This window comes from Lampris incognitus, chromosome 1 (genome assembly GCF_029633865.1).
Source record: "Lampris incognitus isolate fLamInc1 chromosome 1, fLamInc1.hap2, whole genome shotgun sequence".
Classification (NCBI taxonomy): Eukaryota; Metazoa; Chordata; class Actinopteri; order Lampriformes; family Lampridae; genus Lampris; species Lampris incognitus.
In genome coordinates, this window is record NC_079211.1 from 22508256 (window position 1) to 22530805 (window position 22550).

Sequence of the window (22550 nt, forward strand, 5' to 3'; positions counted from 1 at the left end):
GTCCACCTGACTGTCAAGGCATTGGAGAGCGCAGTCCCGGGGTTTGGCGCTTTTGCACCTAATATTTATATCCTTTCTGGGCGGGGTTACATCCGGTCAACAACATGTAAACAATAAGTAGTTCCGTATCCACAGTGAATGATAGAACATTTATCAATACACCACATTCCTCCCCAGAAACTTTAAACCTCTCATATTTTCATCTGAACAACAACAAAAAAAATAAAACCCGTTTTCCACCCACAGCAGTGACATTCTTTTTCCTATTACATACAGTCAACACTCAATGAACAGTTGTTTACAATCAATGTTTCTCCTAAGCAGATTATAAAGTTAACCTATCAGGTGCTCGTCTGTTTCGCTGTGGTCTGGTGCGTGGTGCTTCCGTAGCGGCAGATGCTTCATCTCTTTCCAGTTCGTCACTGGGTACCACCTCTGTTTCTGGAGCCCTGACAAACACATGTTCTGCAATGTCAAATTCTGGGTCTCCTGTGTTGTCTGTGGTCTTATCTGTGATCAACTGGTTAATGTGTTTCTTGAGGGTTTGCCCCTCTACCTTGACTAAGTAAGTCACTGGCCCTAGAGCTCGCTCTATCACCACTGGTTTCCATTTCTTCCCATCCCCTCCCCGAAAATCCCTAACCTTCAACTTCTGATTGGACTGGAGGGTTCTAGGACTGCCTGTAACCTTTGTGTGTTTCTCTTGCATCTGTGCTGAGAATGTTGGCTTTATCAGCGACAACCTGGTTCGAACCTGTCTTTTCAGAAAGAGCTCAGCTGGGGTTTTCCCTGTGGTTGTTGATGGAGTGTTCCTATAACTAAACAAAAAACTATCAATGCACCGTTGCACTGGATACCCATATTCCTTCTGCTTCTCTAAAGACTGTTTAAAAGTCTGGACCAACCTTTCTGCCTGTCCATTGGAAGCTGGATTGTAAGGAGCGGACTTGATGTGTTTGACTCCATTTTGTTCTAAGAAGGTTTCAAACTCCCTTGACACTAGCTGTGGGCCATTATCTGAAACGACCACTTGGGGGAGCCCCCACGCTGCAAAGAGGCCCCTCATTGCATCTACTAGGGCTGTAGCTGTAGTCCTGGTCATAAGCTTGACCTCTGGCCAGCGCGAGTATGCATCACTGACCAAAAGAAACTGCTGTTTCCCTTTTTCTGCAAAATCGATGTGGATTCGTTCCCATGGCTGCTCTGGCCATTTCCACGGGTGTACGGGCGCTTTGGTGGGCAGGTGTCTGTTTGCTTGGCATAAAATACAATTGTTTACCATATTTTCTATTTCCTGATCTAAGCGTGGCCACCAAAAATGGCTTCTGGCTACTGCTTTTGTCTTCACAATGCCCAAATGCTCTGCATGCAACTCTTTCAAGAGTGTAGGTCTCAGTGTCATGGGTATGATTACCCGTAAACCCCATAACACACAGTCGGCTTCCACTGTGAGCTCGTCACGTCTTTTCCAGTATGGCTTTAATTCTTCATCTGCTACATGTTTAGGCCATCCTGTCTGTATAAAATGCCTAACTTTTGTGAGCACCCTGTCTTTATCTGTTTGGATTTTAATATCTTTGGCTGAGACTGACATTGCTTCTAACCAAGACACTCTGTACTCTGGGTTACTCGTTGGTGCTTCTCCCTGTACTGGGAGCCTGGACAGACCATCTGCATTTGCATGCTGTAAGGAGGGTTTGTAGACTATGTCATACTGATAGGCAGAGAGGAGTAATGCCCATCTCTGCAGGCGGGCAGCGGCTAATGCTGGCACCCCTGTTGTTGGCCCTAGAATCTTTACTAAAGGCTTATGATCCGTCACTGATATGAATTTCCTTCCATATAAGTAGTCCCTAAATTTTTGTATCCCAAAAATGATGCCTAGTGCTTCTTTCTCAATTTGAGAGTAGTTGATCTCAGTCTAGCTAAGCGTGCGTGAGGCACATGCGATTGGACGTTCACTACCATCTGCCATTCTATGTGCTATCACTGTTCCTAACCCATAGGCACTTGCATCACACGCTAGTAATAGTGGTAGCTGGGGATCAAAGTGAGTCAGCACTGTGTCTGATGTTAACTGGCTGTTGGCCTTCTCAAAGGCTTCCTGGCACTTAGTAGACCATACCCATGGCTTGTCTTTCTGTAACAACTCAGTCATAGGCTTTATGATAATGGATAAGTTGTCCATAAACTTCCCATAATATGTCAGTAGGGCTAAGAATGCTCCCAGTTCTGTGACATTCTTTGGGGTGGGAGCATTTGCTATGGCTGTTACCTTCTCTTCCACGGGGTGTAACCCTTCCTTGTCTATTTTGTGCCCTAAATATGTAACACTTGGCTGGCAGAAGGCACACTTGTCTTTGTTCACCCTTACACCTCTGTCTTGTAACCGCTCCAGCACTCGTTCTACATTTTCCCAGTGTTCGGCTTTTGTTGTCCCTGTGATGAGTATATCATCTAAATAGCACACCACCCTTGGCAGCCCCTGTAATACCTGATCCATGATGCGTTGGAATATTGCTGGGGAGCTTGCTACTCCATATGGCAACCTGTTTAGACGATACAGCCCCTTAGGCGTGTTTATAGTAAGGTACTGCTTGGATTCATCATCCAGCTCTACTTGCTGATATGCTTGTGTGAGGTCTAACTTGGTGAAATACCGGCCACCTGCTAGTTTAGCAAACAGGTCTTGTGTCTTTGGCAGAGGATATTTGTCTACCTCTAGCCATGGGTTTATTGTCACTTTATAATCCCCGCATATTCTGACTTCTCCATTTGTTTTGGAGATACATACTATGGGAGTAGCCCATTCACTATATTCTACCGGGGTCCATACTCCTTTTTCTTGCAGTCTGTCTAGCTGCTGTTCTACTGCTGTAGTCAGTGCATAAGGCACTGATCTTGCTTTGCAAAACTTGGGCGTGGCGTCGCTAACCACCTGTAACCTTGCTTTTACTCCTGAAATGACCCCCCTGTCTCTTTCAAACACCTGGAAATATTTATGATACATCTCAGTCAGTGGATCTACTACCACCGGTACATGGTTCACTCTAGACCAGTCTAACTTTAAGAACTGGATCCAGTTTCTACCCATCAGTGTTGGCCCATGTCCCTTACACACTAACAAAGATAGCTGTTCTGTTTGCTCCCCACACTGTACTTTCACTTGGAATTTACCCAACAATGGAATCGGCTCTGAAGAATAAGTTTTTAAACTTACACCACATGACACTTGCTAAACCTCTGTCTGTACAGTTTCTCATTTATGATACTCATGGCTGCGCCTATATCTACCTCCATTTTGATCTTTACACCATTACATCTCACCATGACCATAAATGGTCTGACATATTCATTGTCATTTTTAGGCCTACTGGTAACTGAAAACAACCCCAAGTCTTTTTCAGTCCCTGTTACCTCGATGATGGTCAGCTTGTGGGTTTTGTTGGAGGCCCTGTAGTCCTCATAATCAGTCTCTTCCTCCGATGCACTTTGCTACTCGTGGGGGGACTCCTCCCTGTTGATGTAGCGAGTCTGCCTCTCTGCAGGAGTGGCCCTCCTGCTCGTCCTAGGTCCCCTCTGGAGCTGCCGTCGTGGTTGACCGTCTCCGACTCCGATGATGCAGTGAACCTGCACGCCCTCTCCAGATGGCCCTTCCGGTTGCAGGCTCTGCACTGGAACTCTTTGTACCTGCATGTCGCTGCTTGATGTCCCTCTCCGAGGCACCGGTAGCACGCCGTGTCCCTGGCGCCCTTTTTCATGTCGTGTGCCGCGTTTCCGCGCGCACTGGCGCTCCCTTTGTAGCTGCTGGCTCTCACAATGTCTGTTCTCAGCGGAGCTTGCTGGAACGCTCTAAGACTCGTGGATATGCACTCAAAATTGTTCACCGTGTCCATCACTTTAGCCCAGTTTAGCTCTTGTCCATAAGCAGCACTCAACAGCTTAGTTCTCAGCTCTTTACTACCGATACCATATATTAGCTGATCTCTCAGTTGTTCTTCTAGCGCCGCGCCAAATGCGCAAGAGGCTGCTAACTCTTTTAGCGCGGCAACATACTCGGCTAGAGACTCACCACTTTGTTGCTTGCGGGCACGGAAGCTATAACGTTCGCTCAGGACATTCTTCTTCGGCACATAAAAGTCCCTCAATGCCTTAAAAATATCAGCTAATGGCGTTTCCGATGGCTTCTTTGGCGCTACCAAGTCAGTCAGTAAAGCAAACGTCTTTGCACCCACCACGGATAGGAACACAGCCCGTTGCTTCCCCTCCTCAATCCCGTTGGCTTCGATAAACTGTGCAAAACGATCCTCGTACGTGCTGAAGCTTTCGTTAGCCTCGTTGAAGCACAAACCCGACTCACTGCTAAACACAGCCATTTCGTGACTGACGTTGCTAGTTGCTCCTTTGCTTGCTAGCTAGCGCGTTGCTCCGGTTAGCTCTCTCTTCTCTCACACCTTTTTCTCCGTCTCAGAAGAAAAAGTTTTCGTGGAAAAAAAACGAATCCCCCTCGTCGCCAGTGTTGTGTTCTTATGGACAAAGTACCCGGAGATGACTTTATGTACAGGAGCTTTTATTCATATCTCTCGGCTGTACATGTCCACCTGACTGTCAAGGCATTGGAGAGCGCAGTTCTGGGTTTTGGCGCTTTTGCACCTAATATTTATCTCCTTTCTGGGCGGGGTTACATCCGGTCAACAACATGTAAACAGTAAGTAGTTCCGTATCCACAGTGAATGATAGAACATTTATCAATACACCACAGAAGTCTGAGTAAGTAAGCGAGTAAATGTCAATCATTTATGGTGTGCTGCATGTGTAATTTATGTAGACAGCAGTAGCTTTCCTTTACTGCATATTCCTATAGTATACTGTATAGCTGTACTTGCATAGTTATGATAATTAGCATTTTTAGTGATTGATTAAAGTTTAAACAGTTTTATTACAGTCAGCTTCTATTCACAGTGTCATCATGAGCAAGAGGAACGGTGGCATTACCATTCGTCAATTTTATAGGCAGCTTCAGAAAAGACGAAAAGTAAGTTGAGAGAAAATGAGTACCAGTCAGTTGATAGTATACAGTCGTACAAGAGATGAGTCAATATTTCTTGATATGATAACCATTGCCATTTAGATCAGACATGGTTAGTAACCCATTCCTGAACATCATGGCAAGAAATACCACTTGTTTACTGATAATATTTCTTTCATGTTCACTCTGGTGCATTCAGAGTAAAGAGAGCGGGAGAGAGAGAGCATGAGGATGCTGACAGGGCAGGGAGAACAGGTAACACAGTGGTGATTGAGAAAAGGAGCAAATATTGGTGATTTAGACGAAATAATGACATCACAATAGTCTCATCCTAATGTTAATTTAAGGTGAGATATTCCTCTAAGTATGGCTTCTGGTGTGTATTTCAGATAATACAATCAAGCAGGGAGATTGGGTTTACCATGCCAAGTTTACGTGTTAATATGGAAATAAAAACAACAATTTGCTAATATCGGGACTTGTCTTCATATGACAATGCGTAGATTTCTGTTGATATGGTTATGGTTATGGTTGGTCTTCATTAACCACTAATCTCTACCATTACGTACAATGAAACAGGCAAAGGTAAAAAATAAAAATAAACAGCAACATAATACAATACAATACACTATTGGACGTGATTGTAAAAATGTAAAATGAATAAAAAAGTTCATCCCATGTGTTCGTGAATTTTTAAATCTTTTTCAATGGCAGGAAATGAGTTCAAATTTTGAATTGTTTTCTGAGGGGGGGGGCTGGCAGATCCTGGCAGATTTGCCCCCCTCCCCCAAATGTTGACTCCATGGCTACGGCCCTGTCAATGTTAATCCTACAGTAAGTACATGATGTAAAGAATGTGTAATACGCAGCTGAAAATGTGCAGTCAATACTAGGCCTGCTTCCAATCACAAACTTAAGACAATGATCCTACATTGTTGTGTCCTTGCAGAAAGCATTTTGTTTTTGTCAAATGAGGAACTCTAAAATGTATAAACTAATTAACCCCGCCCCCCACACACATACACACACACATCATCATCACCCCTGTAAAAATGTAACACACACACACACACACACACACACACACCAGTACTATAACAATTTCATAAATGATCGGCACCCCGAGATTAATGCCTTCAGTTTCTGCACCTTCAGCAGTAACTGCTAATATCACCATTTGCCACCATTCATAAAAGCAACAGTGTGTTGAATCTTGTCGTGAACCACAGTTACTCCACGGGGTTGGATGCCTGCGATGTGTAGACTTGAGGTGAGAAGTCCCCTCGAGAAAAGGGGGTTTCCGAAAACGGTTGAAAGAAGGTTTAAAACAACACTTCTAGTAGTTAAATCGTCTTATTGATGCAATCGTGCCCTCCCCGCCGCCCACCCATCCTGCTGTCAGTGGCATCTCAGGAACAGCCAGCTAATTAAAACACCCCTGGAATTTGTTTTCATTTCACTCCTTGCAGAAATAAAGTCTCCACAAAACGACCGCGTGTTGTTATCTGCCGTGGTGCAAGTCGCGGCGTGTCGCGCTATTGTGCACATAAAATGGGCCTTTATAAAAAAAATCCCCATTCAGTCGTAAATTACAGCTATTATTCATTGTTCGGGTTATGGCGCTCATCATATCCCCCACCAAGTGCACCGCTTGACGGTGCATGATGGCGCAGCTCGACGCTGCACCTGAAATATCAAACGCTTGACATCACCGTTCTTGCATGCTCGGCAGGCTGCCTTGACTTTGGCTGAGGTGAGGGGTGGAGATGTGGAGGAGATGGGAGATGTGGAGGAGATGTGGAGGAGATGGGAGTTATCAGCGATAGTGTGAGTCAGGAACACGGGGTAGTAGCTTTTTTTGCCGCTGCTTGAATCAAATGCAAGTCATTAAAAACGTATCACTGTGTTTTTGTGAGCCATCCCCTTCCCGAGCCATGTCTTGACAGAGACGTCTCCTGTCTGAGGGAGCACCACCTGTTTGGACACTTGTCGAGCAGAAACAGGGTCGGTGGAGGAAAAACTGACATGACCGCGTAGCCCGCGGACAAAACTCCCGTTGTCATCATCACACGTGGTAACTGCACGCGTTCAGAAAACAACCCCACCGGCCACATTCCGTCATGCACGTCATCGGATTTGGGATATTTGTCGCGGTTCCTTGCTTGTAGTGTAAGTGGTTAAAGCTGCTGGTTCGCTGCGAGCTCCGGAGGGGCAAGGAAGCACCTGCTTCCAGCGGGGAGGTGGAGAAAATGCTTTCATGAATATTTCGGTGTTGCACTGAATCCCTCGCAGAGGAGGTTTCGAACCGCTCTTCACTTGTGCACAGATTCTTCCGATAGTCTTCCGGAAAATATTCTCTCTTTCTTTTTTCTTTTTTAAATTCAGATCAGCGTGAGAGTGAGGAGGGGCAGTGGATGGTGCGACCCCCCCCCCCCCAAAAAAAAGAAGAAAAAAAAGGATAAATAATGCATTAGCTTTGTGGTGAAGTCGTTGATGCCAAATTTATGAAACATGTGGGTTTCATGTCAGCCACCATTTGCGTTTTAACTATAATGCTCTTTGCTTCCACATCTGTAACGCACTTCCAATGCACGACGACAAACTACTGGCAGGGTTTCTTGCTGTTGGGTAGGCGATGTGGTTTTATCACAAGTCCTCAAACCGCAGTCCACGGCGGTGAGGCCACAAGGCGCAAAGAGCCATAACACTCCTTCCCATGTGGATGTACTGCTTCTGCGTACGCGAGGATACGAACAGCTTGTAGAGACCCCGTGACAAGCCAGGAGACCGAGACGGCGGCGTCATCAATAACAAAAAGTTGGACTCCAAGTACACTTTCAATGAGAAAACTGATGCGCGTAAAGAAGGGATGCCAGCCAGGCGTGGCTTGTATTTGAATATCCAATGTGAGAATGCGTGGGGAGTATGTATATAACAGGGTATTTCCATCTGATAAACAGAGATATCAAACTGGTGAATGTAGTGAAGGACGACCGATGAACTAAGAGGACTCCGACCGAGGAGGGAGTTCATACCACGGCGGGGCTCGGTGCGCGCTTCGCGGCGTATATGGATCGAACTTCTGCGCTGCACCATCAACACTTTCCCTCCCCGACTCAACGTACATTTCAGTTGCGCTCAAGCAGAATTGGGCAGTGGTAGCCTGCATAATGGCAGAGGTAGGGAGTTTTTTGGGGACTCTCGATTTGGATTTACAAAGCTTTCCTGCACTCGGAAATATGCCCTTACCGGAGTCGCAAGTAGGCTTGAATTTGAATGAGCGGCTCGGGCAGATTGAGGGGAGGCTGCAGCGGGGGTCGCTGACGGATTTCGGACACCTCAAAGGGATTCTGCGGCGGCGGCAGCTGTACTGCAGAACAGGCTTTCAGTTGGAGATATTCCCCAATGGCACAGTGCACGGGACTAGACAGGACCACAGCAGATTTGGTGAGCGCAATTCATTCATTATCGCCCTGGCACAGCCTATTGGAAGACAAACTTTTGTGCGCGCGCGCGTGCGCGCGTGTGTGTATGAGAGAGAGGGAGAGCGAGAGAGTGCGTGTGTGCGCGCGCAGCGTGCGTGACAGTTCTGATATCATTATAACAGAGCGGGAACTGTATTAAAAGGATGACATTATATATATATAGATATATATCTATATATATATGAAGCTCTTATCTTACAACGTCAGGTCTACTTTCAGTTTTCGCGTTACGTCTGCTCGCCATCTAACGCAGCGCTTTACGCCGTGCCGAGGGTTGAGACGTGTGCATGGTGGTGCATTATAACGTAAAAACAACAAGATGAGGAAAGCCACTCCCCCCCCCGTGGTGCGCGTCGGGGCGCAGGTGTCTCTCTTCAGCCGCAAACAAGCACCGCGCACATGCAGCCAGGGGGGTGGGGGTGGGGGGCTGCACGTCTCCCCGGCTGCGCGCAAAGCAACCAGCCCACACAGGCGCGTACATGCTCCCCCGATGCTGTTATTGATGTAAATCATCCGAGGCGTGGTTTGCCCCGGAACGACAAACAAATGAGGCAAGGGGGCAGACATGCGTAGATTTCTCGCGTCCCATATCCATGCAGTCATTTCACAGGTGCAGGCCCTTGTTTGCTCGCTGGAAAGAGGAGTAAAAATTGAAGTATGACCACTGAGGAATTCAGGGAAAAGGTTTTAATGCTCGCTCCTCCTCAGCCAAAACAAGCCAGTTTACAGGGGTTGGGTGGTCCATATGTTTGTCTCCGGCTTCACTTGGCTTAAACTGCAAGGTCTTTGTCACAGCTACAACGAGGCCACGGCTTTGATTAAAGGGATATGAAACATGCTCCTCACCCCACAAAAAATTAGAGGGATCTTCTCTATCATCCTCTGGCATCAGATGAAGTCAGGAAGATGAAGACCAGGTGTCACACTTGGCCCATGCCAGTCAAGTCATCCCACTGCCTTCTCTGTTACTAACCTTTGTATCACCGTGTGAGGGTGTTAATAAGTGGTTGATGACTTTAAATTATAGAGGCTGTACTTCTTCCTTTGAAGGAGGCAATTTGCTCACTTTACTGTTACTTCCTCTGAGTCAGCAAACCATACCCACATTTCCTCTCAAATTAAATGTTCACTCACTTCTAGTAACCCACCGTGGGACTGCAAGACCGCGAGACCGAATCTGCAAGACGGAAAACGCACGTGCACGGTCTTCAGTTCGTGCAATATGATAGACTTGAGTGATGTATGGCCCGCAGTCCAGAGTGAAGCCAAAATCCAATAGTGTGATACTATTGTAGCAAATTCGGGGGACAACGCAACTACAGGAACTGCCGCGGCCGGGAAGCAAACCCGTGTCCCCCGCACCGCAGGAGACATCGCTAACCGCTCGACTTAAGGTTCAGACCCACCAGCCAGCGGCCAGCGTGTCTTCTTATCCATGCACGTTACACTATGTGAGAGGGTTACGTAGAGCAGAAATTCATCTCTGGTGCCGATCTCACCTGATTCATACAATTTTACCGGTCTTTGATACGATGTCAAAATCAAGCCAAACGTTAAACAGAGGACTGCAAAGTCAAGCATAAGCACAAGATGACAATGAAACGTCTACTACATCATACAGTAAAAATTATATGAAACTACTAACTGCACATGCACGACAACTGTGGGGTGCACATAGCCCCACTGTCAAATGAAGGCAAAAACACTGTCTGTTTCTAAAGTTTGTGGTCCTGTCTAACCAATGGTACGTTTGACCCCAGGTATCTTGGAGTTCATCAGTCTGGCAGTGGGTCTGGTCAGCATCAGGGGGGTGGACGCTGGACTGTACCTTGGCATGAACGAGAAAGGAGAGCTCTATGGGTCGGTAAGTCAAGTCACGTCAAGCCAGACTGCTCGCCCGCCGTGACGCTTTTCGGGTCATCCTCACAGAATGTCACGTCGTTACCATTATTTACAGACCACGCTATCAGGATGAGACATCAGGGTAAAATTAAGTGTGTTTCTAGAGGTCGGCTCCTTGACCAGGTTCCCATATGAGAGACTGGAGAAACGCGTGAGACAAAGCGAGTGCGTTTCTTTTTGAAGGCCGCATGCTACCCACCTCCTTAGTTTCCAGCTGCTTTCTATAATGGTCTGCAGCATGATCACTATTAAAAAAAAAAGAAAAAAAGCAATAAAAACCCGGGCTCTCAACTTGCTGACTTTTAGACTAAACAATCAATAACAACAGTGGCAGAGAGCTTGTACTGTTTACTTGTTTCTTCGCCATGGGACGGGGGATTTCACGGAAACGTTCAAGATCACACCAGACATCTATTTGCAGAGCTACGGAGGGAACCAAACTCTTCATCCAGTTTTGAGATATGCTAAAATATTTACATATTTCTGCAAGGAGAGAGGGGGAATATTTGGAGTTCACTTTGGATGCACTGTTAGGGGTGAAGCTAATTGAGGTCAGTGAACAGCTGCGTTTGGGTTAAAATGGAAATGTTAAGTATAGAAAATCTCTCATCTTTATGTTGTGTGCGGCACAAAATAAATCTCAGTGACCAGTTTGTACTGGTGGGAAAAAGAGAAGAGAGTAGAGATGAGTGTGTGTGTGTGTGTGCGTGAGTGTGCGCATGCGTGTGCATGTGTGTGTGGTGAGAGAGGGAGGGGTGTTTTGGCGACTCATATCAGGTATCCGAGGGCACTACCTGAGGGGCCTCTAAGGTTCGGACAACCCTTTGTTCACACAGGCCCTTCTTAAGCATGCCTAATATGTTGAAAATAACTGTGCGGATGTCATTAATATGTTCTATCAGGGTCTGGCATGCTGCAGCTTTGACTCTGTGTGTGTGTGTGTGTGTGTGTGTGTGTGTGTGTGTGTGTGTGTGTGTGTGTGTGTGTGTGTGTGTGTGTGTGTGTGTGTGCACGATTGCATGCATGTGTGTGCGTATGTGCGTGCAAGTGGGAGGGGGGATTATCTGGTAATCACACACCTGACTGAGTCACCTGACTGACATAGGGAGGGATGTAGACATGCCTGTCTTTCTTTGAGGAGCCAGTGGCTGGGATCAACCAAACCTCTAGGAAAAATGGCCAGCAGGTAGAAGGGTGCTTCTGTCCCACAACCAGCAGACCTTGACAAGCTTTTGATCCTGTGAGCGTTCTGTGTATATATCAGGATTGAGCAGGCCCAGTCATGTGCTCCTACAGCTATGTTTACAGACAACAGCTCACCGCACAGCCGCAGTCAAGCAGAACCTGACAACTAATTGACAAAATTGTTACCGGAGGAAAGGAAAGATAGAACATTGAAATAACTCGGCTTTGGGACAGAGCCAAAACCTCTGCACAGACACTTGCCAGACACTTTAAACACAGTGGTATTGACTGACCACAACCACAAGGATAGATTGAATGACCACAACCATTTATCTAATCTTGCAGAGATGCCATGTCATCCCCAGCCAAAATGGGGGACCGACTAAGTCCAAGGGAACAGAGTATCGGATCTGGATAGACAGAGAAGTTGAGGAAATAGGGAACTTGACTGTCTGAGACCCACTTCTACACAACCCTCACTAAGCCTTTATTTTTGTGTCTGTGCCGTCTCATCGATCCCCGCGATACGCCTGAGCTTCAGCCTTCTTAAAAGCAGCTCCAGGAGTAGGCGTTGTTACAGATCCATCACATGACTGACGGATCTTGGCAGAAAAAGCGGCTCTCACCCTGATGTCCTCTGCTGTGTTCTCACACACTCAGTCAGCCAGCACACTGTCACCTGCTGAACCCTCAGCCATCGCTCACACTGTGCTGTCAGTGGATGCCTATGCTCTTAGAGCTGTCACGTATACCTACGTGAGAAAGAGAGTGAGAGAGGGATAGGGAGAGAGAGACAGAGAGAGAGACAGAGAGAGCAGTTGAATGTCTATTCAGTGTTTTTGTTGCATCACAGGGAGCAAAAAGAATTCCCCATGCACACTGAAAGGTTAACAGGTCTGAGGAGTGAGTTTTGGGTGTGAAGTGAAAAGCCGCCACTAATGACTTTCCCTCTTTTTTCATAATGAGCACCTGCCTAAAAGAGTTTCTTTCCACTGGTTCCTTTCAGCCTTTGGGGGGAGCACCGAAAAACGTGCTGAGCCGAAAATGGCTAATGACATACATAAACTGTATTAGGAAGAGGAGCGAGATTTTCACAGAGTCCATCTCAAACCAAGTTGCATCTCTACATGTCTTTCCGTCTCTCTTTTTAGTTATCACCTAAGGTCTGTCAATTTCATTTCATGCAAGTTTCTTAACTGGTACCACATGTGCAAGGTGGTGCCATCTGCCTAATCATGTTGCTCTCTCCTTTGCAGAAGAAGCTGACAGCAGAATGTGTGTTCAGGGAGCAATTTGAAGAGAACTGGTACAACACCTATGCATCAACGTTGTACAAGCACACCGACACGGGGCGGTTCTACTATGTAGCCTTAAACAAGGATGGCTCGCCCAGGGAGGGTGGCAGGACTAAAAAACACCAAAAACTTACCCATTTCTTGCCCAGACCAGTGGAGATTGAGAAGATCCCACAGGCATACAGAGACCTGTTCCAGTACAGGTGACCAGTGTCCACACTGAAGGAACTGGAGATTCAGAGAAAGAGAGGAGGAGCGGCAGAGGGGTGTGGGTGGGGGGATACAGGACACAACTCAATACCCTCTCCACCTTCTTGCATCACTCACCAGCCCAACACCCCCGAGGTGTTCATGTTTGTCCCTCGTTCCACACAGTAAGCCCGCCGCTCCTTGGTCGTGGAGATGCAAGACATAAATATTGTGCCTGTGTTCTTGGATGTAGTCACTTAGCCCCTGTAGCAGATTCATAACCACAGAGCAGAGGGGAAACCACTGCAAATATGGAGAGAAGAGGTCGGTCTGATTTGCAGTCGCTAGCCTCAGGCCCATATGACCGCCCCAGCTGCCGGACGGGGAAAACGTCACAAATGAGCCACACATTCAGCGTTTGAAGAACCACTTTCGGAAGCAACTGGATGCTCAAGTGAGGAAAGACTGCATCGTTGTCCTCCAAATGAACCGTGTGGTCGCTGGGACTCTAGTTAGAGGGCGACCATCAGCAACCGAGACACTGAGCTCAAGAGGGTGAGGGGCCGCCGCCACACAGCTCATCAGCTGCATCTCTCATTGCATTCTAGCTTGGCCATGTTTACGCCGATCCTGAAGCTAGCGCGCCAGTTCACCAGACAGGCACGGCTCATTTCACATAGCATCGTGGTGAAAGAGACGTGGGTCACGTCAGACGGAGTGACACATCGTCCATTGGGATCTTGCAACCGTGAGGTGCTAAGAGGTCCGGTGAGAAATGAGGTGAGACACGGATGACCCAAGTTGATTAAGTTCTCTTTCGAATCAGAGACGAGAGCGTAACGAAATCTGTGTGTTCATGGTGAAACATTGGCCGATCAAAGAGCACTTAATGCCCCCAGGGATCTCCAGAAGTTTTGATGATTATATTTAAATAAAAACTAATGATTCTTTGTAAGGATTTTTTTTAAAGGTATATAGAGGTAAACTTGGGGCAAAAGCACTTCTCTGACTGTGGTTTCTGTAAAGATAATCTGCATTTCTGATGGCTTCTGAAAGGAGGGCGACTTGTAATGTTCAGGGTGTCAGGAACATTATTAAAAATACAAGCAGCTGAGGTGTACATATGGGTGATCCTATTTATGAGATGTACGATATATTTATTTTCTACATATAAAGTATAAATATAAATCTATATATTTATTTATTGCAAAGACTTTATTTTGTAATGAACTTGAAGTTATCTGAATTGTAGATTCTACTGAAATTATACAGAAAAAGCAAACAAAAAAAAAAAATGAAGAAGAGACGAATTTGACAATAAAATTGTCCTGCTATTGACTGTTCATTGTGAGAGACTATTTTTGCTTGGTTAAGGATATAAAATGTACCAATTAAAACCAAATCTAGAATATGTGTGAATATATGGAGTTTTTTTTTTTATATATCTGTCTCATCTTGACTCATAACACCTGAGAATATTCCTCAAAGCCAGCGGGTGGAAGTTGGCCGACAAACCACTTGTGGTTGAGGTGAAGTTGCAGAAAACCACCATAACTTTTAAACATAGCTTGTTCTCTTCCTTGTTTAGAAACGATGAGCCTTGCCGTTGACGCAAGGACAGCATTACAGAGCAAGTTCATAATTATTAAAACGCTCAAATGTAATCGTTTAAAAGCAATGCCCCTTTGGGTATTTCATCCAAAATAGTGACAAGAGACATGGTGTAAAAGGATACAGCTGATATTTTCCCACAAAATATCCATGCAATCCCATGGCAATTTGCGCCCCTAAGCCCTGTACCAAGTTGTTTTGCACAGGACTCCTCTGTCTCCATGAGGTCTTACAGTGAGCCTACATCCACCGTAGAAAATCAGATTCCTTATGCAACTGGATCTCGACCCCTAATTGGCTTTACACATCAGCATGGATTTAGGGCAATGATTGGTTGTTCGATGCAGGGGCCTCACAAGCTTGGTTTTTAGCGTGCACCGTGCCAGGCCTTCACAATGGACAGAAACAGCTGCCCGCTTCACGGCGAGCCAGCAGGGATGTGCAGCAAACCTGGAGTGGTGGTAATCCGAGGCTAAGAGGGGATGGGATCAACGTTTCAACATCTGCAAAGTTGTAATGTTTCTCTTCTGGCAGATATCTGTAAGCTGTGAGAGCAAGCTCCCCCGGGGGCAGGGAATGGAAAAGTCAAAAGACATGCAGGGGAAAACCCTGGCAGACTGAGAAATGAAAACAATACCGGGAGGGGAGAAAATAGATGAAAGATTGAGGGGAGAGTGGAGAGAGTAGGACAAAAGGGCTGAGACAGTGGTCTGGGTGTGAAACATCTCTCTTGTCTAGGCCCATTTCATCATGTACCAGAAATTGCTTTTAAACCAGCTATTTTATACAGATCATCTATTTATCATTTCTAGTTACTGGTGCCATTCTTGAAACATAATGACTTAATTTGACTTAATTCATAAGTCAAATATGGAAAAAATATATCAAATCATGTATGCAGGTATGTGGTTGACATATGTGGAAATTTAATGCTTGGCCGCTGACCATCTAAAATGCACACTAAGTGAGGTGATATTTGATGTCTTCTGATGTCATTAATTCTGTTGTTTTTATCCATTCATATTTACACACAGTTATAAGTAAATTCACCTTATATTCAGTCACTCACCCAAACCATATTTGAGTCAATATAACCAGGTATTGCAATCCATGTGAAAAATTAACAAAAAAAGAGGCTGTCATCCTTTTGGTCACTTTATTAAATGTTATATTAAATACGTATGAAGATAATAGCCGATTAGATTAATGACAAATCAAGTTGGTGTATTTGCTGACATAAGAACATTCTTAGGAGGGCAAAAGAGTTTCTCTACATTTATGAAATACACTTTGTGCAAACCTAGGAGCCAACAGTCTACACCAGTTTAATTATTTAGAAGCAAAGATGTGCCAAAGTAGAATACAGGTAGTCTGTGGGCCTGCTTGGTGAGAGCAGAGACATTGCTTAAGAGGCTGCATTTGACAAAGCGCTGTGTACAAGCCAGCCAGCTAACCAACCAGATTTCCAGTCTGTTTGAATCCTACCAGGAAACCAGCGTTTCAAATTCAAATTTACTGACAGACAAGCAAGACAACAGCTTTTGGGTCCTCTCAGTAGCTGGCTAACTTGAGTCTGCTTCACGAGGCCCAGTTTTTTACCTAGGCTCAGGTGTAACACAAGTGGAACATAAACAATGAACAGGACACAGTGCTATGCTAGACAACACCTGACAATGAGAATGACGTTACAAAAAGTAGGAACCGGCAGGCAGTTTTGAACACAAGCATTCCATTAACCATGTTCAGCAACAACTAATGTAAATGCCTAAAAGTATAATAGAAAAGATTTTCAACATATCTCAAATCTCAGAACTTTACAGAACGTTTTAGGAAATGGATATAAGGCCATAATTTTTTTTTTTCCTCTTCTTGTTGTATCAATTAATCTATCTCCTAAAAAGAGCAGGACTTTGCAGCACCAATAGCTGTCTGTTCGCTTGACATTGGTGGAGGAATCTATCTTTGCATCATACTAATTTCATCACCAACAACACTGGTCCCACTCAGGTTTAGTTAGGCATTTAAAACTGTATAAAAAAGAACCAGGTTTAAATAATCAACAACCCCTCCTTGAAGGAGAAAAACAATGCAACGCTTAAAAGCATTGGGGGTACAATTTGACTTTTTTTAAATACATGAAAAATGAAGAAATAGAACTCGAATAACATGAAGGCGTTATATACATAATTTCAGATGAAACTGCTAAAAACCCCAGGTCATACAGTCTATACATTACTTTGCACTTCCTCCTCTCGGTGACAGCACTGGAGAAGGAAGGGCGAGGGGTCTCTTGTGAGGGAGATCCTTCCATCCCAGTGGGGATCCCAGTGAACAGCCGCCTCATCTCAAAACCCACACACTCCCCCGCCTGGTGCACCGTTTTCAACCAGATTGAGGTGAACACTATGTTTCGACCATATCAAATACTATGGCAGTTTGGATCACACCCGTTCAACAGTGCATTCAGTAGAAAGAGCAGGGCAATGCATGGACTGGGCCACTGTGAGCCAGCCGGTTTGTTAGGTGGGGTTGGGGAGAAGGGTGAGGAGAGGTCTTCCTGACCTACAAGCCTTTGGAGGGCCCTGGATTCTTGCCCATGGCTTGGTGAGGGGCCATGCCATGGAGCTGTTGGTAGAGCCCCAGCAGGTCCAGCTGGCTAAGACCAGTGTTTCCCAGCATTCCGTTCTGCATGGCTAGCTGCTTCAGGTAGTTGGCCTGGTTGGCCATAGCCAGCTGCTGCTCCCGCACTTTCCTGTTAGCTACCACCTTCTGCACGTACATCATCAGCTGTGCAGACAGAGAAACAAAAAAAGAAGATTAGAATTGGTCTACTGTTCCTTTACAGATGGACGACAACAAAACAAGGCTAAAACATTAGGGAAAGGATGCAAAAACTGACTCTGAAAATGAGCTGAGTCAAAGTAGTTATTTTCTGTACAGTTGTAGCATTCATAGACTTTTTGTTTGGTAAATGGACTGTGTTAAAAACAGCTTTGGAAAACAAACATACAGGTAGCTTGGCTTTTGTGAATCGACTTGCTGGGGTGTAAAACAATAGCCTCCAGCTGCAAATCTTTGACAGTAACTGCTAAATCCATTTTCCCTAACAGCCTTTTGTGCAAGTGACCAACCATCCTTTGGAGGACCGTAAAAAAAAAAAAAAAGTAAAAAGGTTCTGCTCCTGAGAAAATGGCGGGTATCAATTGGGGAATCACCAGCCACTAAACCAGCCCTATACACAAACAATAAGCTAAGTTTCCATCCTTTGGGCTTACCGTCTGCTGCTTGCCAACAACATCCCTGTAGACAGCCTCCCGGTGCTTGAGCTCCAGTTCCACAGTGGCCTGTCTCCCAAGAGCCATAGACTGGACCTGGCTCTCAGTAAGTGCTGGATTCTCATTCCACTGCGGTTAGAGGGGACAGTTAACACAGGTTAAGCTCATGGATCATCATCATAACTACAATACCTATAATATCAATTTGTCTATTTCAATTAAATGACTTAGTGCTATAATGGCCAACAACTATTAGAGGCGAGTTTGTTTGAGACCATCTATTTTTTTCCCCCCATTGACTTGGCCTAAATGTTTATGATAGTCCTCAGGTGTATCTAATGTGCTCCTTGGATACAAGCATTGACAGAAGATTGGTTCACAGAAGAAAGGAGTTGTAATCTCTTGTCTGGCTGACACTCACCACATTGGCAATAATATCTTCCAGTGACTCCCGTGGTAAAGTCTTCAATGCATCTGTTGCTTCCAGAACTTTCTGGCGACCTTGGTTTATAAGGTCCTGCAGACACATGAACAGGAAGGGAAAAAAACAACCTTAAGTCCATGTATAAATAGCAGCTGGCACAGCCATGGAAGTACCAACTGTTTGGTAGGGGAGTAGGGCTGGCCTTCCTTGGGGCAGAGCTGGGCTGGCCAGCTAGTAGACTGCTGTCACAATTAGCAGCAGGGTCTATGGAATGTGGGGCTCCGTGCTGTGGGGGTGGAGGGGAAGGGGGGGGGTCGCAGGAGAGGGGCATGTGGAGCTCATTACTTACCTCCAGCTGCTGGTTGCTCATAGAAGCCAAAGCAGCCACGTTGAAGGGGAAGTAGCCGGAGGCGCCCATGTCCATCTGGGGGTACGCTGCCGGGTAGTTGGACCTCATGGACAGACCCTGAGAGATGAAAGACAGAAACAGAGGGGGAGAATGAAAGGCTGACAACAGACACCCCCCCAAACCATCAAAAGAGCAGGACTAGTGCATGTCAATCAGGGAAGTATTACGAACCACCAGGGGCATGATGGGAGAGCCTGGATGTCATCACTGTGACTGACAGAAAAGTACCCCAGTTAATTTAGCCTTCTCTTCTTCTTAACTGGCTGTCTCAATCAAACATGGTCTAAACACAGCCATTTTTAACAGCACAGCACTTTGGACCCTCCATACACAAATTACTTCTTGCTCTCCCATTCTTGTCATTGCCCTTGAATAGGCTACTTTAGTGTGAGTATATGCCTGAACCAAACAGTCTTGTCCTATTTAAGGGCAGCAGGATGCCAGTGTTTGTGTGTAATTGAGCCTCTGCTACAGATGCTCCTGCCCCTGCCCTGTAATAAGGCCATCCGGTGTGCATGTGTATGAGGATGTGTGAGAGACCAGGTCAAAGGCAGGTGTGCAAGCCTAAAAATCCCAAATCTCAAAACATCCACAAATACACATGTGAACAGAAATACACTCTCTCCTTATACACCCGTACATCTGCTCTTCTCTTGGAATGGGTACTCCAAAAACTGCCCAGTAACCATTATGAAGTAGCCCTTGTTTGAGTTCAATTGCAACTTTAGATAGTCTGCAGACCTCTTTCATAAATTCTCACACACACACACACACACACACACACACACACACACACACACACACACACGCATGCACACACAACACACACACAAGAGTCACGAAAGCGCCTTATTTCCAACACTTGATGTATTGTCTGAAATCTGAATTTATGACAGAAGTCTTGCTAGGCTCTGTACAGAGCTTAGGTCATTCCAGTGAGACCGAGAGCTCCTGAGACCAGTATCGTTTTGAACGCCTGATCACTCTCTCACCGTTTTTCCCATTTCCTGAGTTGCAAATATAAAATACATGCACATCACTTTTCCTTGTCACTGTAGACCAATCCTTCAGTAGTGAGGACAGAAACATGGGGAGGGTCATGTTCCACTTGTTTCTGTTCTCAAACATCACAACACAACATGGACGATATTGAACTCCCTTTCACTGACATATGGCTTCTCGCGGCACATCGGTGTACAACTCTTGACCATCTTTAGACTCTACCTCTGGGACTGGATCAAAGATTGGAGAACAGAGTGACTGCAATTTAAATCCTCCTATTCACACCAGTGCCACTGATTTGCCTGCGACAGGGTACCCTCTGTTCTCTTGAAAAGCAGAGGAGCAGAAGGGGAAAAGCTGCTTAGAGCCCAGAGAGGGCAGAAAAGGGAGAGTTAGTTGGAAAAATAATCGTTAGAGTGAATTAGACTCTAGGATTACACAGAGGGGAGAGGAGACCTGCTTCCTCACAGCAGCCAGTAAACCCTATCTCCTTTCTCCAAATAAACGCTACTAATTGCTCACTGACTTGTCCCAAAAGAGAGGGGAAGAATAAGAGATAGAGGAAGAGAGAGACATGGGTAGAGACAAAATAGAGGGTGAGCTAGAGGAAAAGGGTCAAGTGCAGACAGAGGGAGACAGAAAGTGTTCCTAAACCTTCTGTGGACCTGCCTGCTTACTCATGTACCACTCACTCTGCTCTGAGAGGCTCTCTGACTGGGCTGGCACTCATGTCAAGCATGGCCCGCCTTGAGAATCCACAAATGGCTGGTGTGTAGCAGGGGTCATACAACATCATAAGAGTTGAAGAGTGGCCCTGTCATCTGCCAGCTCTGAATGACAAGAGGATTATAAACACTCTGCATTTGCACCTCATGGCAAAAAAAAAAAGCCTTAGCTCACCCTACAATTAACGTCAGCAACATGGACAGCAAACGAAAAACAAAAGTTCAATGCACCTTTGAATTAAGACCAGGCAGGTGTAGAGATGTTTTGTCAGTAAATGCCATCTCTTGTCATGTATGTTTTTTTTTGTGCACCTACCTTCTTCTCAGCCTCATACTCAGCCCAGGCAGCCTTGCGTTCTTCCTCGCTCAATGCTTCCTCCTCCTTATGGTCTAGCAGGGAGTCATGCTCATGGTAGCACACAATCTGGTCCTTGAGGCTGTGCAGCAGCTCTGCCAGGAAGGGATCCTACAGCATGGCGGTCAGATAAAGAGACAAAATGATTAGAGGGAGAGCTGTGATTAGAGAGGAGGGAGAGGTAGCCTGGAAGGGATTCCATACTGTTTACCTGAGAGTCACACAGAGGGGATGGTTAGCAGATAAAATACAGCAATAACACCAGGACTGAACTGAAATCTTGGCTGTCTTCGTTATGGGCCCAAAATCAGCACTTTCAGTTCTTGGCCAATAGAGAAATGATGCGACAAATCTGACCAATAACCCTACACACATTCTTTTTATTATTTTGCCCAATTATTCTTTTAAAGATAACTGATGCTCTTCTCTGCCCTCTTGACATCCTGTTTAGCCATGTCACATTATGGATCTTTCTGGGGCTATGAATAACTGACTGCCTAATGTGAGCAAAAATGCTAGCAGTATTGAGCCATTTCATGGTTGCTGTTAAGGAAAACAAAGTGGTTGTAAAAGCTGTTATACTGAAATATTAAGAGGGGATACTCTGCCAATGAAGTTCTCCAATACAAATTTAATTTACTACCTGAAAACATGCCACTTAGTCAGCGTGCAGAGTAAAACAAAGCAATGTCACGTCAAATGTCACCTTCTCAACATTTTGACCCCATCAGACATCGCAGTCTTCAAAATCATTAAGTTTTGTTTTTTTTGGGAACATTGTCCTCTGGAAAGGACTGAATGTTGTGTAATGCTAATAAAGGTTGTTTTTTTTTTGTTGTCCCATCCATGTTGTTTTGTGACTGAATGTTCATTATAGAACTTAAATCCAAAATAAAACGAGTTTGATTCATATAACAGTAGTTTTTGAAATAAATGAGAGAAGAAAGAACTCTAGTACTGGTTTCCAAGTTGGCCGAAACGCTTTTTTTGATACCGTGCAAAAGAATTTTATTTTGGTGCACAAGTCACACCAGGACAATGCTCACCTATATGCAATTGTAGCCGATTTAAATGAGCTTTTAAGGATTAAGAATCACAAAACAATGACAAGCTGGCTTGTTACCAAAATGCCAACCAAATCTGCACTTGAACAACCAATCAGAACACTAAAATGTTTACTGATCAGATACCAGATACAGATGTGTGTGTGTGTGTGTGTGTGTGTGTGTGTGTGTGTATGAGAGAGAGCGCGCGCGAGAGAGAGAGAGAGAGAGAGAGAGAGAGAGAGAGAGAGAGAGAGAGAGAGAACACGTAAAAATAATTTAAAAAAAAAAAACCCTGACTAGATTCAGACGCCTTCGTGCGACTCGGGTTTCCATGACAACACTGTTATTGAAAACAATACCTGAGTAAAAACGAAGTGCTGGGCCAGCCCAGGCCCCGATCATGCAAACGTGGTTTAAATTACTCTCTCCGACTCATGTTTGCTTTTCTTTGTCTCGCCTTTGCTTTACATTAAAATGGAACTTCACAAAGTGGAAACGTCACTGTGCAAGCGTTGCGTCGGTACCTTTCAAATTGGCCCGCTTACAACGGGCTCTGCTCACTCTGTGTTCGTTTGATCGGCCCTTTCTCTCCTGCCCCCTTTCTCTCCGACTCTGATC

The 22550-nt window shown here is 45.4% G+C and overlaps 2 protein-coding genes across 3 annotated transcripts in view; one reads left to right on the forward strand and one right to left on the reverse strand.

The window, feature by feature from the left end:
* The first annotated feature begins 8008 nt into the window (after window positions 1-8008).
* On the forward strand, window positions 8009-13108 carry fgf16 (fibroblast growth factor 16). The gene is made up of 3 exons (XM_056292443.1): window positions 8009-8476; window positions 10275-10378; window positions 12858-13108. Exons 1-3 carry the CDS (start codon window positions 8200-8202, stop codon window positions 13101-13103), a joined length of 627 nt encoding a protein of 208 aa, XP_056148418.1. The 5' UTR covers window positions 8009-8199; the 3' UTR covers window positions 13104-13108.
* A 2731-nt stretch (window positions 13109-15839) lies between these two features.
* atrx (ATRX chromatin remodeler) overlaps window positions 15840-22550 on the reverse strand; it is a 66187-nt gene continuing 59476 nt past the window's right edge. For both annotated transcript variants that reach the window (XM_056282493.1, XM_056282485.1), the window contains exons 30-34: window positions 20848-20997; window positions 18745-18861; window positions 18393-18488; window positions 17972-18100; window positions 15840-17483 (exon numbers count right to left, since the gene is read on the reverse strand). In XM_056282493.1, the coding sequence (XP_056138468.1) occupies window positions 17259-17483; window positions 17972-18100; window positions 18393-18488; window positions 18745-18861; window positions 20848-20997 (717 nt within the window). In that variant the 3' untranslated portion in view covers window positions 15840-17258. The remainder of the gene's footprint in view (window positions 17484-17971; window positions 18101-18392; window positions 18489-18744; window positions 18862-20847; window positions 20998-22550) is intronic.

What these genes read in the sequence shown, in the direction of transcription:
- fgf16 (XM_056292443.1), top strand. Translation starts at nt 8,200, where the DNA reads ATGGCAGAGGTAGGGAGTTTTTTGGGGACTCTCGATTTGGATTTACAA. An exon ending in ACAGGACCACAGCAGATTTG is followed by an intron (nt 8,477 to 10,274) that starts GTGAGCGCAATT and finishes GTTTGACCCCAG; the next exon opens with GTATCTTGGAGTTCATCAGT. An exon ending in AAGGAGAGCTCTATGGGTCG is followed by an intron (nt 10,379 to 12,857) that starts GTAAGTCAAGTC and finishes TCTCCTTTGCAG; the next exon opens with AAGAAGCTGACAGCAGAATG.